This window comes from Pelodiscus sinensis, chromosome 23 (genome assembly GCF_049634645.1).
Source record: "Pelodiscus sinensis isolate JC-2024 chromosome 23, ASM4963464v1, whole genome shotgun sequence".
Lineage (NCBI taxonomy): Eukaryota > Metazoa > Chordata > Testudines > Trionychidae > Pelodiscus > Pelodiscus sinensis.
In genome coordinates, this window is record NC_134733.1 from 18,591,510 (window position 1) to 18,606,283 (window position 14,774).

Sequence of the window (14,774 nt, forward strand, 5' to 3'; positions counted from 1 at the left end):
AGCTACTCAACTTAGCTATCTCAATTGTGTAGCTTAAGTCGCAATAGCTTAATTTGGCTTTGCACTGTCTACGCAGCTGGAGGTCAAAGGAAAAACACTTCCTTCGACTTCCCTTACCCCTCATGAAATGAGAGTTACCATTAGTAGAAGAAAGAAGTTCTCCAGCTTGACATGATTTTTAAATAAAGGCTTGCTGTGTAGATGTGCACCATATTGTTTTGGAATAACATCAGTTATTCCGAAATAATGCTGCTGGGTAGACGCACCCTAAGTGTGATATCTTGGTTATGTGTTTTGCCATTTCCTCTGGTTATTCTAGCCTCCTTCCATCATCTCTAGGCTGGCACATAAGTGATATGTGAAGCAAAAGCCTGTTCCTCCTCCCACTAGCCTTTCATACTCCCCTCTACAAGAGGAGAAGCAGAAGCCAATAGATGCTTGACAGGTGGGTTTTATAAACCCCAGGACATGTGGAGATCCTGCTCCAAAACAGTCAACATCAGCTATTGCTGAGAATGCAGGGATAAGACAGGGCCTTCCAGCCCCTCTCGGAGTGGATTTAGAGGCCCCTGCCAAGGGTCCCTTGGCCTGTCTTTCCCCATCTCACATAGGATGTATCAGCTTTTGAGAAGAGCCTGCTACCCTAATCTGAAATATTTTCTTTGGTCAGAGAGAGGAAGCAAGGGGAGAAGGAGAGACCATCTCTCTCTGGGTGATTTTTTTTGTTTTGTTTTGATTATTCCTCCTCCCGCCCCCCAATCTTTCTAAATTGCAAAGTTTTTACGTCCAGCACTATGTCTAGGTAAGCCTGTACATGGCCTTAAGTATTTTGAGTGCTAGTACAATATAATGAATAATAATAATGAATAAAAGCCACAAACTGTGGCCTGATTTCAATGAAAACATGAGACTCCACATCCCATGCAGTTGTGGCAACATTTGTAATTTACACTAAATAATGGTGACCCTATGAAAGCGGAAGAAATTCAATGAAAATTCCCCAGTCTGATTATAATATGCTTTGGTTTAATTTTACATTAAACACTGTACATTTTTAAAAGGCATAGAAGACACAGAAACTGAATCAGAGACTGAAAGAGTACAAAGGGTAAAATATATGTATACTCTCTTTCCTGACAGTTGGCCAGTACGTGCTAGTCAGAAAAAGCCAATGTAAGATAGGTCACCCTGCACAGTACAAATACAAGTAGAACCTGAATTGGGAGCATCTTGGGAATGGAGGTGGTTCATTACTGAAATGTTTGTAACTTCATACAAAATGTTATGATTGTTCTTTCAAAAGTTTACAATTGATCAGTGACTTAATATAGCTCTGAAATTTTACTATGCAGTAGAAAATGTGGCTTTTAACCATCTTAACTTAAATGAAACAAGCACAGAAAGTTTCCTTACTTTGTCAAATCTTTTTTAAACTTTCCCTTTTTTAGTATAGGTTGAACCTCTTTAGTCCAGCACCCTTGGAACCTGACCAGTGACGAACCAGAGAATTTGCCAGACTACAGGAGGTCAGTATTATCAAGCAGCATTATCTCCTGTCATGGGATCTTTACTGGGCTCTTATTTAGGGGTAAATTAGAGCTAAATAACAGCACAGAACATTGAAAGCCAGGGCTGGCGGCTGTAAACAAACTTTATGGAATTGTGGGAAACTAGGCCACACCCATGAAAAGTCGGCATCCGGCTATCTAAAATCATGCTGGACCATAGATGTTGCCAGACCAGAGAGTGCCAGACTGGAGAGGTTCAACCTGTAGTTTACGTTTAACACAGTACTGTGCTGGATAGTACAGTATTTGCATTTTTCGTCTTTGCTGCCTGATTGCATGTTTCCAGTTCCGTGGTGGTTGACTAGTCAGTTCATAACTCTGAGGCTCTACTGTACATATAAAATGCCTAAAATAAAATAACACATGATGAAACCTCATGGTTTTGTCAGAGCTCAAACTGAAACCTATGCAAATTTTGCTTGAGTAAAGAATGCAGGATTTGATTCGCCAGTTGGCCTTGCTCAAGAATTAGACTAGCTGAAAGCCTGTACATATCGCAGTAAATACATTACCTTCCCCAGTGTAATTTCAACTGGTCCTTCAGATGGTGGCTCTGATGGGCTTTGTGCTTTTTCTGCCTCTAGATCTGCCTCGACATTTAATGTATCTCGACTATGTTGTTCTAAAAAACAAATCAGATGTTGAGGATGGGTGACTAACTGGGAGTTAAAACATCAGAGCCCATGTCCCTTGAATTTTGGAAAATAATGCAAACCCCATATCTCCTCTCAGACTTTTGAGCAGGGGGTTTATGAGGGATCTAGAGAATTTCTCTCTGTTGATATGAATGATCACAAGGGAAGAAGGTACAATTTAATTGTTAAAGATGTACTGTATATGTTCAGAATGCAGCAAGACCCGTCATTGTTCTTAGCTCCGGTGAGAATGAGTTCATAGTCGTTTGCTCTAGTCATGTGAAAGCTCTGTCTTCCCCACTGAAGAGCCTCCCACTACTGTGGAATGCAGCTATGATGGGTGCCCAGGATCTTCCCAGAGAGAGCTGGGTCCAATACCATGAAGGCCCCCAAATAACAGAGAGCTTGAATTGGACTCTCTATCCACAGAGAGTGCAGAGAGCAGAATATCAGTGTGATATTTTCAGGAAGACCCGTGTTGCAAGCAGGGTCTTAATCAGCACAGATATAAAAATGAATACTATAGGTTGATTATAACACGTACCCTCCTGAAGGACTTGAAAGTGCCTCTGCCTATATTCATATTGCACCAAAGAAAAGTAGCTACTTCTGTAGTGGGGGCAGTAACCAGCTGGTGATTGCATACTTCATTGTAATTGCGGGGAAGAGGGGTAATTTTGGCTGACTCAGTAAATCCATGCTCAATATGTCATGGGATCTTTAATGCACATGGAGAACAGAGAAGACCTTTATGTTTAAGATCTCATCTGAAAGACAGTATGCAGATATTGTATGTGGTGGAGAGAGCACCATGATTGTAAAAAAAACCTAAAGAATGTTACAGAATGTTTTAGATTCAAAACACAAAATCCATTTTAATTTAAAAAAAAAGAGAAAGCTCAATATGATTTTAACAGCATATTTTGATCAGAATAGTAAAATGATCAGAATGATGGGGAACACTTAACTTTTTCAATATCTGTATTAATGGATGCAAGCCTTTCTTACCCCCACAATCTTATAGAGCAAAAAATAAAAATTAAATGATGAGAGGAAAAATGTCTGAGGAGGTTCATCTGTATGTCACGTTGTTCCTAAAATTATAGGTTATAAAAATAAACTTGTCATGTGGTTCTCTTGTGAAAGGTGGGTGTTCAGCTGATGAGACAAGAACAATGATAACAATTTTGTAGTCTCTGTAGGAAAATCCATTTGGATTTTGGATTTCTATCTGAGGTTAGTAGGTGATGGAAAGTGAGGTTATTGGGGGGCCAGTCTCCATGGCTTTTGGTATATGCAATTGTATTGTGCATTATTTTAGTCACTTTTTATGCCTTGCCAGGATGCCTTTAGGCTGGGATATCATACAAACAAAAACCTATATCACTACTGGAATAGTCATTGTTTTATTTATTGAGAAAGTCTGCTCAGCATTTTAAGCGCCTATATTCTATATGAACTAATGAAACTCCTAGGAGAATGCTTAGCCTCTCAAATGACAAAGGGTCATTTTTTTTAAAACCACAATCTCACCTACATGGCTGCTGCCCAGGCTGGTTTCAGTCTTCTGGCTTTCAGGAAGACTTATATGTTGGGTAACTTCTTCAGTATGAACAGGAGAAACTTGGTCCTTGTTTTCAGATATGGATGATTCTGCAGGACTGCTGCTGGCTTTCTCTTCAGAGATGATGCCATTTAAAGCTGGATTAACCTTATTATTGGAAACATTTTAAACCATGAAACATATCAAGATGTAACTTATTGCATCTAGCTCCATTTCCACCTGCCATTTTTCTTAAAGGAAATAAACTGATCTAGCTGCATTGTATATTGTGTGTGGAGAAAATGTATTATGCATCCCATACAAACTGCACACTTTTATACTACAGTTTTATTGGAGGTAGGATGCAATTATTGCTGCTTGGAAATGGAACCAATATAGTGAGCACAATTCACTAGAACAATGAGTGACTGTTCAGAAAAACGACTCAGGAAAATTGACACTGTGTATTGTTGCTCAAGGATTTCATAACAAATTTCCTATAACGCACAAGTAAACAGGTGTGCTTTTCTTTAACTGTCAAAGCTGAAAATTCAGCCTCAGATCTGAGTCAAGCATATCTTGAGCTGTCTTTTAGCAAGACTTGTCCCCAGTGATAAAGACTCATTGAAACCAGGCAAGTCTGTTGCTGATGCACTAGCCAGAATATTTGTTGATGTTCCTGGTTTGCATAGTTAACTCACTTTTTTAAATACAACTTTGTTTTAATTAGCAAAGAAAGCAGCTATGAAAGAGGATATAGATAAGGAGTTGTGAATTCAGATGTTATTTGTAAATTGTCACTTTCCTAATACAAGTAACACTTTTTTGATGTCTCAGAGAGGTAGCTGTGTTAGTCTGTAGCTGCAAAAACAACGAAGAGTCCTGTGGCACCTTAGGGTGTTTCTAGACTACAGGGTTTTGTCGACAAAAGTGGACTTTTGTCAACAAAACTATACCTGCGTCTACACTACTGCCAAGTTCTGTCGACGGCGGTAAACCTCATTCTACGAGGAATAATGCCTTTTGTCGACAGGATTCTGTCGACAGAAGGTGTTATTGCATCTACACTCTCATGTCGACAAAGTGGTTTGCTTTGTCGACAGAACTGGATGTAGTCTAGACGCTCTTTGTGGACAGAAGCTTTGTCGACAATATCTGTTGACAAAGCCTCTGTCGACAAAAGCCTGTAGTTTAGACATACCCTTAGAGATTAAAGAATTTATTAGGACATAAGCTTTCATAGGTAAAACCCATTTCATCAGATGAACTGGAATGGCGTATACAGAGTCATGGGTGTATATACAAGCACAACAAAAGAAACAGGGTCTAAGTCACCCTGACAAAATGTACTTGAACCCACCATTTTTTCGAGGGAAGATTTCACTGCTGTGTGTGTGCCATTGTCACCCGCTGATGTCTGAAGTTTGAATCTTGTTCCCAGAGCTCCCTGATTTGTCAGGATGATGGTCCGTGAAATTGTCTCTCCCACCACATGAGTGCCAAAGTCAATGAGCTCTTTATCTAGTGCCAGCTGTAAGGAGAAAAACCATAATTACTGCTGTCCTAAATAGTCAGCAATGTCAATTAAACGAACATCTACCATTTTGAGCACAATACTTTAAAGTCCTTATTACCTCTTCAAAGACAATGTCAAATAATGACACAAATTATGGGCACTTTTGTGTAAAAGCCAACCCATCTAAACAACCAAGTCTTATTAAAGTGAACAACTCTTCTTTCACTCAATTAAATGATGCTGGAAACAGTTGGCCAGATTCTGGGGTTAGTTACATTAGTTGATAAATCTGTGGTAACTTCCTTGTATAAAGGGAGTTATTCTATATTTATTATATATTGGTTTGCAGAGCGGAATTTGACCCCATTATTCCTCTCATATCACAATGAAATGGCCTTATCATGCTATTACCATGCTTGAAAAGAACAGAGTCCAACGTGTTGTATTGACTGCAGATCAATCTGACACATTCTAGCTTGTTAGGTCTATAACAGCTTTAATCCCATAGGGTATGTCTACACTACAGCACTAATTCGAACTAACTTAATTTGAATTAGTTAATTCAAACAAAGCTAATTCGAACTAGTGCATCTAGACTAAAAACTAGTTCGAATTAGCGTTTTGCTAATTCGAACTAGCATGTCCACATTGAATGGACCCTGAACCGAAGTTAAGACTGGCCGGAACCAGTGCCACCAGGGCATCAGGTTAGGACTTAGAGCGTGGAGCTGCTGTCTCAGGCTAGCCGAGGACTGTGCTTAAAGGGACCCAACCCACACCCTGGACAGACAATTCTCAGGGTTCCCCGCTTGTTTGCCTACCTCGATGAGGGACAGCAAAGCAGTCCTGTCTTGGAGTGCCCTGAGTGCCCACACTTGGCACATCACAGCACTTGGCCATCAGCCTGGCTGTACTTGCCACAAGCTGCCATCCGGGGGGTTAGTCGGGGGGCTGTCAGGATCCAGGAGACCCTGCAGGAGAGCTTCCACCCCGAGGAGCCTGCAGAGCCACTCCAGTCCTCCCCATCGGGGGCTCGTACCCCATTCCTCCCTCACCTCCTTCCACTTACCCCTTCCTGATGTAAAAATAAAGGACACGTGTGTTCAAAAATAGAAACTCTCTTTATTTAACCAAACTGGTGGTCGAGCGGAGCATTAACCTCTGGGGAGACTGGGAAAAGGAGGTGGGAGAGGAGAAGAGAGAGGGTGGGAGAGGGGAGGGGGAAACCTGGGAAGAGGGAGCTGGAAGGGGGAAGCCAGGAGAAGAAGGAGGAGGGAAAGTATAAAACTATGGTAAGCCCACATCTTCAGTACTGTGTACAGATGTGATCTCCTCACCCCAGAAAAGATATTTTGGCCTTGGAAAGGGTTCCGAAAAGGGCAACTAAAATGATCAGGGCTTTGGAACAGATCCCATATGAGGAGAGGCTAAAGTGACCGGGACTTTTCAGTTTGGAAAAGAGGAGACTGAGGGGGGATATGATAGAGGTCTATAAAATCATGAGTGGTGTGGAGAGGGTGCATAAAGAAAAGTTCTTCATTAGTTCCCATAATAGGAGGACTAGAGGATACCAAATGAAATGAATGGGTAGCAGGCTTCAAACTAATAACAGAAAGAGCCTTGGTAGGGGGAGGGGCTTTATAAGGCACTGGGCAAGCGACCAAGGAGCTTGTGAACAGGTGATTGCTAACAGGGAGTTTTGAGAGGGAGTTCAGAAGGGGAGAGGGAAGGGCGGGAGGTTCTCTTGCCTTTCTTTTTAAATCCCTTTTCCAGGACAGCAGTGATGGTTGGTGATGGGTCTGCTGTCCTGCACAGTGTGTGCCATGTTTGTCTTCCTCCTGGAAGAAAGAACGGATTTCATCTGCACCAAGTGCAAGCTGGTCGACATTTTGGAAGAAAAAATTAGAGGACTGGAGGCCCAAGTGTCGACCCTACGCTTGATCAGAGAGGATGAAGACTTCCTCGATAGAAGGCAGCATTTAATCCTTCAAGCACGGCAGGCAGAAGAGCCAGAGAGGGCAGTACGTGACCAAGAAGAGAACTGGCAGCATGTAACTTCTAGAAGGGGAAAAAGGCCAGCATGGGAATCCCCCGATGCTATAGAGGTAAGCAATCGCTTTCAAGCTCTCTCCACAGGCTCTGCAGTGCTGAAAGCTCTGGAAGGGACCTCACAAGGAAGAAACCAGAAGGGAACACCATCTACTGGAAGGCATGGGATGCGTAGTCCTACGGATGGGGGTTCCACGGCCACCACGCCCAAAAGGAAACGACGGGTGGTGGTGGTCAGGGACTCCCTTCTAAGAGGGACTGAGCCATCCCTCTGTTATCCGGACCTGGAATCTCGAGAGGTGTGCTGCTTACCAGGAGCTCGCATTCAGGATGTCACTGAGAGGCTTACCAAGCTGATCAAACCTTCGGATTGCTACCCCTTCCTGCTTCTCCACGTGGGAACTAATGATATGGCCAAGAATGATCTTGAGCGTGTTACTGCAGATTATGTAGCGCTAAGAAGAAGGATCCAAGAATTTGGAGCGCAAGTGGTATTCTCCTCCATCCTCCCTGTTGAAGGGAAAGGACTGGGCAGGGATCGTCGAATTGAGGACGTAAATGCATGGTCGCGCAGATGGTGTCGCAGAGAGGGCTTTGGTTTCTTCGACCATGGGACTCTGTTCCGGGCGCAAGGATTGTTAGGAAGAGATGGGATCCACCTAACGAAGAGATGAAGGAGCATCTTCGCGGGCAGGCTTGCAAACCTAGTGAGGAGGGCTTTAAACTAGGTTCGTCGGGGTGACGGTGACCAAAACCCTGAGGGGAGTGGGAAAGTCGGATACCGGGAAGAAATGCAGAGAGGAAGGGGCAAGAAAGGAGGACCCATGTTTCGAATGGAGAAGATAGGACGATCAACTGGTTACCTGAAGTGTTTGTACACTAATGCGAGAAGCCTGGGCAACAAACAGGAAGAACTGGAGGCCCTGGCCCAGACCAAGAAATATGATTTAATTGGGATAACAGAGACTTGGTGGGATGACTCGCATGACTGGAGCGCTGTCATGGAAGGGTATAGACTGTTCAGGAACAACAGGCAGGGGAGAAAAGGAGGAGGAGTTGCACTATATGTAAGAGAGCACTACGATTGCTCTGAACTCCAGTATAAAGAGGGAGAAAAACCTGTTGAGAGTCTATGGGTTAAGTTTAAAGGAGCAAACAACAGCATTGATGTTGTGGTTGGTGTTTGCTACAGGCCACCAAATCAGGTGGATGAGGTAGATGACGCTTTCTTTGGACAACTGAGCGAAGCTTCCAGATCGCAGGCCCTGGTTCTCGTGGGGGACTTTAATCACCCTGGGTATGTCTACACTACCCCGCTAGCTCGAACTAGCGGGGTAATGTAGGCATACCGCACTTGCAAATGAAGCCCGGGATTTGAATTTCCCGGGCTTCATTTGCATAAACTGGGCACCACCATTTTTAAATCCCTGCTCGTTCGAACCCCGTGCCGCGCGGCTACACGCGGCACGAACTAGGTAGTTCGGACTAGGCTTTCTAGTCCGAACTACCGTTACTCCTCATTCCACGAGGAGTAACGGTAGTTCGGACTAGGAAGCCTAGTCCGAACTACCTAGTTCGTGCCGCGTGTAGCCGCGCGGCACGGGGTTCGAACGAGCAGGGATTTAAAAATGGCGGCGCCCAGTTTATGCAAATGAAGCCCGGGAAATTCAAATCCCGGGCTTCATTTGCAAGTGCGGTATGCCTACATTACCCTCCTAGTTCGAACTAGGAGGGTAGTGTAGACATACTCCCTGACATCTTCTGGGAAACCTATACGGCAGTACACAGGCAATCCAGGAAGTTTTTGGAGAATGTTGGGGATAACTTCTTGACACAGGTGCTGAAGGATCCGACCAGGGGCCATGCGCAGTTTGACCTTCTGCTCGCAAACAGGGAGGAACTAATAGGGGAAGTGGAGGTGGGTGACAACCTGGGAAGCAGTGATCATGAGATGGTAGATCTCAGGATCCTGACGAAAGGAAGAAAAGAGAGTAGTAAAAAACACACCTTGGACTTCAAAAAAGCAGATTTTGACTCCCTCCGAGATCTGATGGGCAGAATCCCCTGGGATGTTAACATGAAGGGGAAAGGAGTCCAGGACAGCTGGCAGTATTTTAAAGAAGCCTTATTGAAGGCACAGAAAGAAACCATCCCGACGCGTAGCAAGAGAGGCAAACATGGTAGGAGACCGGACTGGCTTACAGGGAAAATCCTTGGTGAACTTAAGCACAAAAAGGAAGCTTACAAAGAGTGGAAACTTGGACAAATGACCAGGGAGGAGTTTAAAGGTATAGCTTGAGAATGCCGGGGGGTTATCAGGAAGGTGAAAGCTCAAATGGAATTGCGACTGGCTAAGGATGTGAAGGATAACAAGAAAGGTTTCTACAGGCATGTTAACAAGAAGAAGGTGATCAGAGAGGGTGTGCGGCCCCTAATGGATGAAGGAGGTAACCTAGTGACAGATGATGTGGGGAAAGCTGAAGTACTCAATGCTTTCTTTGCCTCTGTATTCACGGACAAGGTTGGCTCCTGGACTTCTGCGCCAAGTGACGCAAGATGGGATGAAGATGGACAGCCCATGGTGGGTAAAGAACAGGTTAGGAACTATTTAGAAAAGCTAAACGTACATAAATCCTTAGTGCATCCGAGGGTACTGAGGGAGTTGGCAAATGTCATTGTGGAGCCTTTGGCTATTATCTTTGAAAAGTCGTGGAGATCGGGAGAAATCCCGGATGACTGGAAAAAGGCAAATGTAGTGCCCATCTTCAAAAAAGGGAAGAAGGATGATCCAGGGAACTATAGGCCGGTCAGTCTTACCTCGGTTCCTGGAAAAATCATGGAAGGGATCCTTAAGGAATCCATATTGAGGCACTTGGATGAGAGGAAAGTGATTAGGAATAGTCAGCATGGATTCACAAAGGGCAGGTCGTGCCTGACCAATCTGATTAGCTTCTATGATGAGGTAACTGGCTCGGTGGACATGGGGAAGTCAGTGGATGTTATATACCTTGACTTTAGCAAGGCTTTTGATACGGTCTCCCACAATATTCTTGCCAGCAAGTTAAGGGATTGTGGATTGGATAAATGGATGGTAAGATGGATAGAAAGATGGCTAGAAGGCCGGGCCCAGCAGGTAGTGATCAATGGCTCGATGTCAGGATGGCGGTCGGTTTCTAGCGGAGTGCCCCAAGATTTGGTTCTAGGACCAGTTTTGTTCAATATCTTTATTAATGATCTGGATGAGGGGATGGATTGCACCCTCGGCAAGTTTGCGGATGACACTAAGCTGGGGAGAGAGGTAGATACGCTTAAGGGCAGAGATAGGGTACAGAATGACTTAGACAAATTGGAGGATTGGGCCACAAGAAATCTGATGAGGTTCAACAAGGACACGTGTAGAGTCCTGCACTTGGGACGGAAGAATCCCAAACATAGTTACAAGCTGGGGACCAACCGGTTAAGTAGTAGTTCTGCAGAAAAGGACCTGGGGGTTACAGTGGATGAGAAGCTAGATATGAGTCAACAGTGTGCCCTTGTAGCCAAGAAGGCTAATGGCATATTAGGTTGCATTAAGAGGAGCATTGCCAGCAGATCCAGAGATGTCATCATTCCCCTTTATTTGGCTTTGGTGAGGCCGCATCTGGAGTATTGTGTCCAGTTCTGGGCCCCCCACTACAAAAAGGATGTGGACGCATTGGAGAGGGTCCAGCGGAGGGCAACCAAAACGATTAGGGGGCTGAAGAGAACAACAGGCTGAAGAGAACAAATTTTTCTAATAGTAGACCACAAAGACCTGAATTTTCACAGACTTTTAGATCATATAGAATGTTTCTTCATACAATACACACTTCTATTTATATACTTTTAAAGTCTCTGTAGTTCAGAACATTTCCTTCTCCTTATTTTTCTTTAAAGCATCCACTGATCTTTTCCAAAGAAAGTGTTTTCTTTTGAAAGGGATGGAAAACAAATCCATTTTATAAGAGACAACTTTAAATGAAGCAAAGTCATAGGTAAACTGCTTTGGTTGACAAGGAATGTAGGTATGTGAAACAGAGAATGTCTACAACTGTAATGGCCTGGCCAATCAATGACTCCAGGATAGCAAAAAACTGGCCATCTGCTCTTTCAAATCCATATACACAACTCAAAGGCTTTATGATCACTTAAATATTTTCTTATTGGTTTGCTGTGCTACTAAATTTCACATTTAGCAGCAAGTAGTTATTAAGAGCAGCTGATTTATTGGGCAATTTATTTACTGACAATTTGTTGCAAAGTGAGGGGTGAATTTTTGAATCAGGCACGATGGTGATATTTAATACCAGTATTTAATACTGACTCTGTGGGTGCTCCGGGAAAAGGCAGTACAGAGCTGAGGGCTTGGGCAGAGAGGCAGGGCAAGCATCCTTTGGCAACTCATAAAGACAGCATGTACATTCATGGCAGTGGGAAATAAACAAAAAGTTGCTAAGTTCAAGGATTGACTTTTTTTTTACCTTGGCTTGCAAGGAACAAAGGGATGATTAGAACACCTTTTGGTGAAGAAAAATGATGGATTTAGTTCATTTGCACAAATCAAGGTTCTTTAAGCAGAAAATCTGTACCACCACATTTATGCATAAATTGCTCAACCTGGTTTGGGTCTCCCAAGTGACTGGAGTTTTTCCTTCTGACAGTTTGTCAGATCACTAGTTTGCTGGTTCTTTGAGTGTGGTGCAACACTCCTCTTTCTTGGGTGTTCTTTAAGGAAAGCTAAGCTTATAAACTAATTATGGTCAAAAGGAAACAAGAAGAAAAAGTACAGATGGTAGCTACATGTACCACTCACTTACCTATCCTCTTTGCATGTTAATTACAGAATCCAAATGATAAAAGCTTAACTATAATTTTAACAGACTTCACCTATAAGCACCTTGTAAGCTCTTGGGGTTCAGAACATCTGTTTAGTCTGTGTTTGCACAGCCCCTAGTGCAGTGGGATCCTGGTACAGGACTCAGGCTCTTAAACTGGAGTCAGTGGGACTATTATTACATATAATTAATAAATAGCAGAAGAAGTAATACAGAAGTATTTGAGTCCTCACATGCTTGAAGATAAGTATTCTCTGTAGAGTTTGGGACCTGAGGCCTTAAAAATAGCATTTCTTGTTTAACTCAAAATATAACAATACATCTACTAGGCACAAATGTCAAACCTTGTTTATTATTGTGCTTACTCTGAGTTACATGCTGTTAACAAATCTTTATGAAACATACTGATATAGTAGTATTTCACTTTCATGGAAGAATCTATTCAAATCATTATGGCACAAGAGAACTTTAGACAGAGGAATAAGAAAGCAAAAAGTGTGTTTGTTTAAGTATTTTTACTAATATTTATATTCATTTGCCCTTACACAGGACTCTCTCATCTAAAGTGTTTAAAGTAAAAAAAAAAAAAAAGACTTACAACACATCTCTTGATTGTACACTTCAAAGGAATGGAAAAAGAACCATTCTGAGCCAAAAATGTGACTTTTCCTTCTAGAACTTCATTTATCTAAACAAAATAATTAAAAAAGATGCATCTAAAGAGATCAAGCATTAAATCATTAGCCATCTGAAAGAGTTAGTAAATCAACTCATAAATTACAACAAAGAAATAAATACATCTTTAAGATTAGCTATAGTAACATAATTTTAGAGTAATGAGGGTTCTATGTAAATGCAACATTTTGTTGATTACCTAACTTATTTTAGGAAAATACCGTTCAAGTTTGGAATAGATTTCAGCCTGAAAATACATGCTCCAGATATATTTAATCCTTGGAGTTATAATAAAATATTGCACCTGAAAACACCAGTGTAGTGTGCCAAAAATAAATAAATAAATTTTAAGGTTGTAATTATCTTTCTTGAAGAATAGCTAGCCAAAAACTCAAAAAGTAATAGCAAAATGTTTAAGTACATCAGAAGCATGAAGCCTGCTAAACAAACAGTGGGGCCTTTGGACGATCGAGATGCTAAAGGAGCACTCGAAGATGATAGTCATTGTGGGGTAGCTAACTGAACTCTTTGCTTCAGTCTTCATGGCTGAGGATATTGGGGAGATTCCCAAAGCTGAGCCATTCTTTTTAGGTGACAAATCTGAGGAATTGTCCCAGATTGAGGTACCATTAAAGGAGGTTTTGGAACAAATTGATAAATTTAACAGTAACAAGTCACCAGGGCCAGATGGCATTCACCTAAGAGTTCTAAAAGAATTCAAATGTGAAATTGCAGAGCTATTAACTGTGGTTTGTAAACTATGCTTTAAATCAACTTCTGTACCTAATGACTGGAAGATAGCTCATGTGATGTCAATATTTAATAAAGGCTCTAGAGGTGATCCTGGCAATTACAGACTGGTAAGTTTAACATCAGTACCGAGCAAATAGATGAAACTATAGCAAAGAAAAATATTGTCAGACACATAGATTAACATAATTTGTTAGGGAAAAGTCAGCATGGTTTCTGTAAAAGGAAATCATGCCTTATTGGTTACTAGAGTTCTTTGAGGGTGTCAACAAACATGTGGACAAGAGAGATCCAGTGGATATAGTATACTTAGATTTCTGGAAAGCCTTTGACAAGGTCCCTCACCAAAGGCTTTTAAGAAAAGTAAGTTGTCATGGGATAAGAGGGAAGGTCCTTTCATAGATAGATAACCGGTTAAAAGACAAGAAACAAAGAGTAGGAATTAGGAATGTCAAGTAGCGATTAATTTGCTAGTCGAGTAGTCGATTGAATTTCCATCAACTTCTTGACTAGTCGATAAGCACTTCCATGTTCTGCTTTTGAAATGTACAAGAGCCCCAGCAGAGGCTCTTGTGCATTTCAAAGTTTGAATGCTGTGTGGTGTGCAGGGCCAGCAGGAAGTCCCGCTGACTCCAGGCTCCATGTGGGCGCTGCAGCTTTGAAATGCACAAAAGCCCTCTCTGGGGACTCTTGTACATGCCAAAGCAGCAGTGCCACACAGAATCCGGGGTCAGCTGGGCAGTCTCCAGCTGATCCCGGGCTCCACCCGCAATTTTAAAGCGGCAGCACTGCAGGGAGCCTGGGCTCAGCTGTTATTGGTCACTGTCGACAGACAGGATACTGGGCTAGATGCACCTTTGGTCTGACCCAGTATGGCTGTTCTTAAATTCTTTTTTTTCAGTAAACAAAATTGGAGTAGTGACACTATAAACAAATTGGGTAGGTGGACAACACTACTATTCATATCCTGTAACTAATTCATATTTGTATTATAATTGCTGTATTAAGAGCACTTACCATTGGTTTAAATGTTACCACCACTTCACATGACATTCCAGCAGACATCTGGCCAGGTGGATCAAAGCTGTGATAAATGTACACCACTGAGTTAGACGTGTATTTGAAAACTCTTGACTCCCAAAATTCATAGAAAAATAACGTATTTTGACCTGAGTGAATTTATTA

At 42.3% G+C, this 14,774-nt stretch overlaps 1 protein-coding gene and 1 long non-coding RNA gene across 10 annotated transcripts in view; one reads left to right on the forward strand and one right to left on the reverse strand.

The window, feature by feature from the left end:
• CFAP74 (cilia and flagella associated protein 74) overlaps window positions 1–14,774 on the reverse strand; it is a 121,340-nt gene that overhangs the window by 29,601 nt on the left and 76,965 nt on the right. For all 9 annotated transcript variants that reach the window (XR_012897383.1, XM_075906898.1, XM_075906897.1 and 6 more), the window contains 5 exons: window positions 14,607–14,673; window positions 12,763–12,852; window positions 5,107–5,277; window positions 3,737–3,914; window positions 2,081–2,190 (listed from right to left, as the gene is read on the reverse strand). Coding sequence is in view for 8 of the 9 variants with exons in the window: in XM_075906898.1 (XP_075763013.1) it covers window positions 2,081–2,190; window positions 3,737–3,914; window positions 5,107–5,277; window positions 12,763–12,852; window positions 14,607–14,673 (616 nt within the window). In the remaining variant the exon portion in view is untranslated. The remainder of the gene's footprint in view (window positions 1–2,080; window positions 2,191–3,736; window positions 3,915–5,106; window positions 5,278–12,762; window positions 12,853–14,606; window positions 14,674–14,774) is intronic.
• The window catches only part of LOC142819466 (uncharacterized), a 31,724-nt gene continuing 17,990 nt past the window's right edge, over window positions 1,041–14,774 (forward strand). Inside the window, exon 1 of the long non-coding RNA XR_012897387.1 lies at window positions 1,041–1,526. This is a non-coding gene — a long non-coding RNA (uncharacterized LOC142819466). The remainder of the gene's footprint in view (window positions 1,527–14,774) is intronic.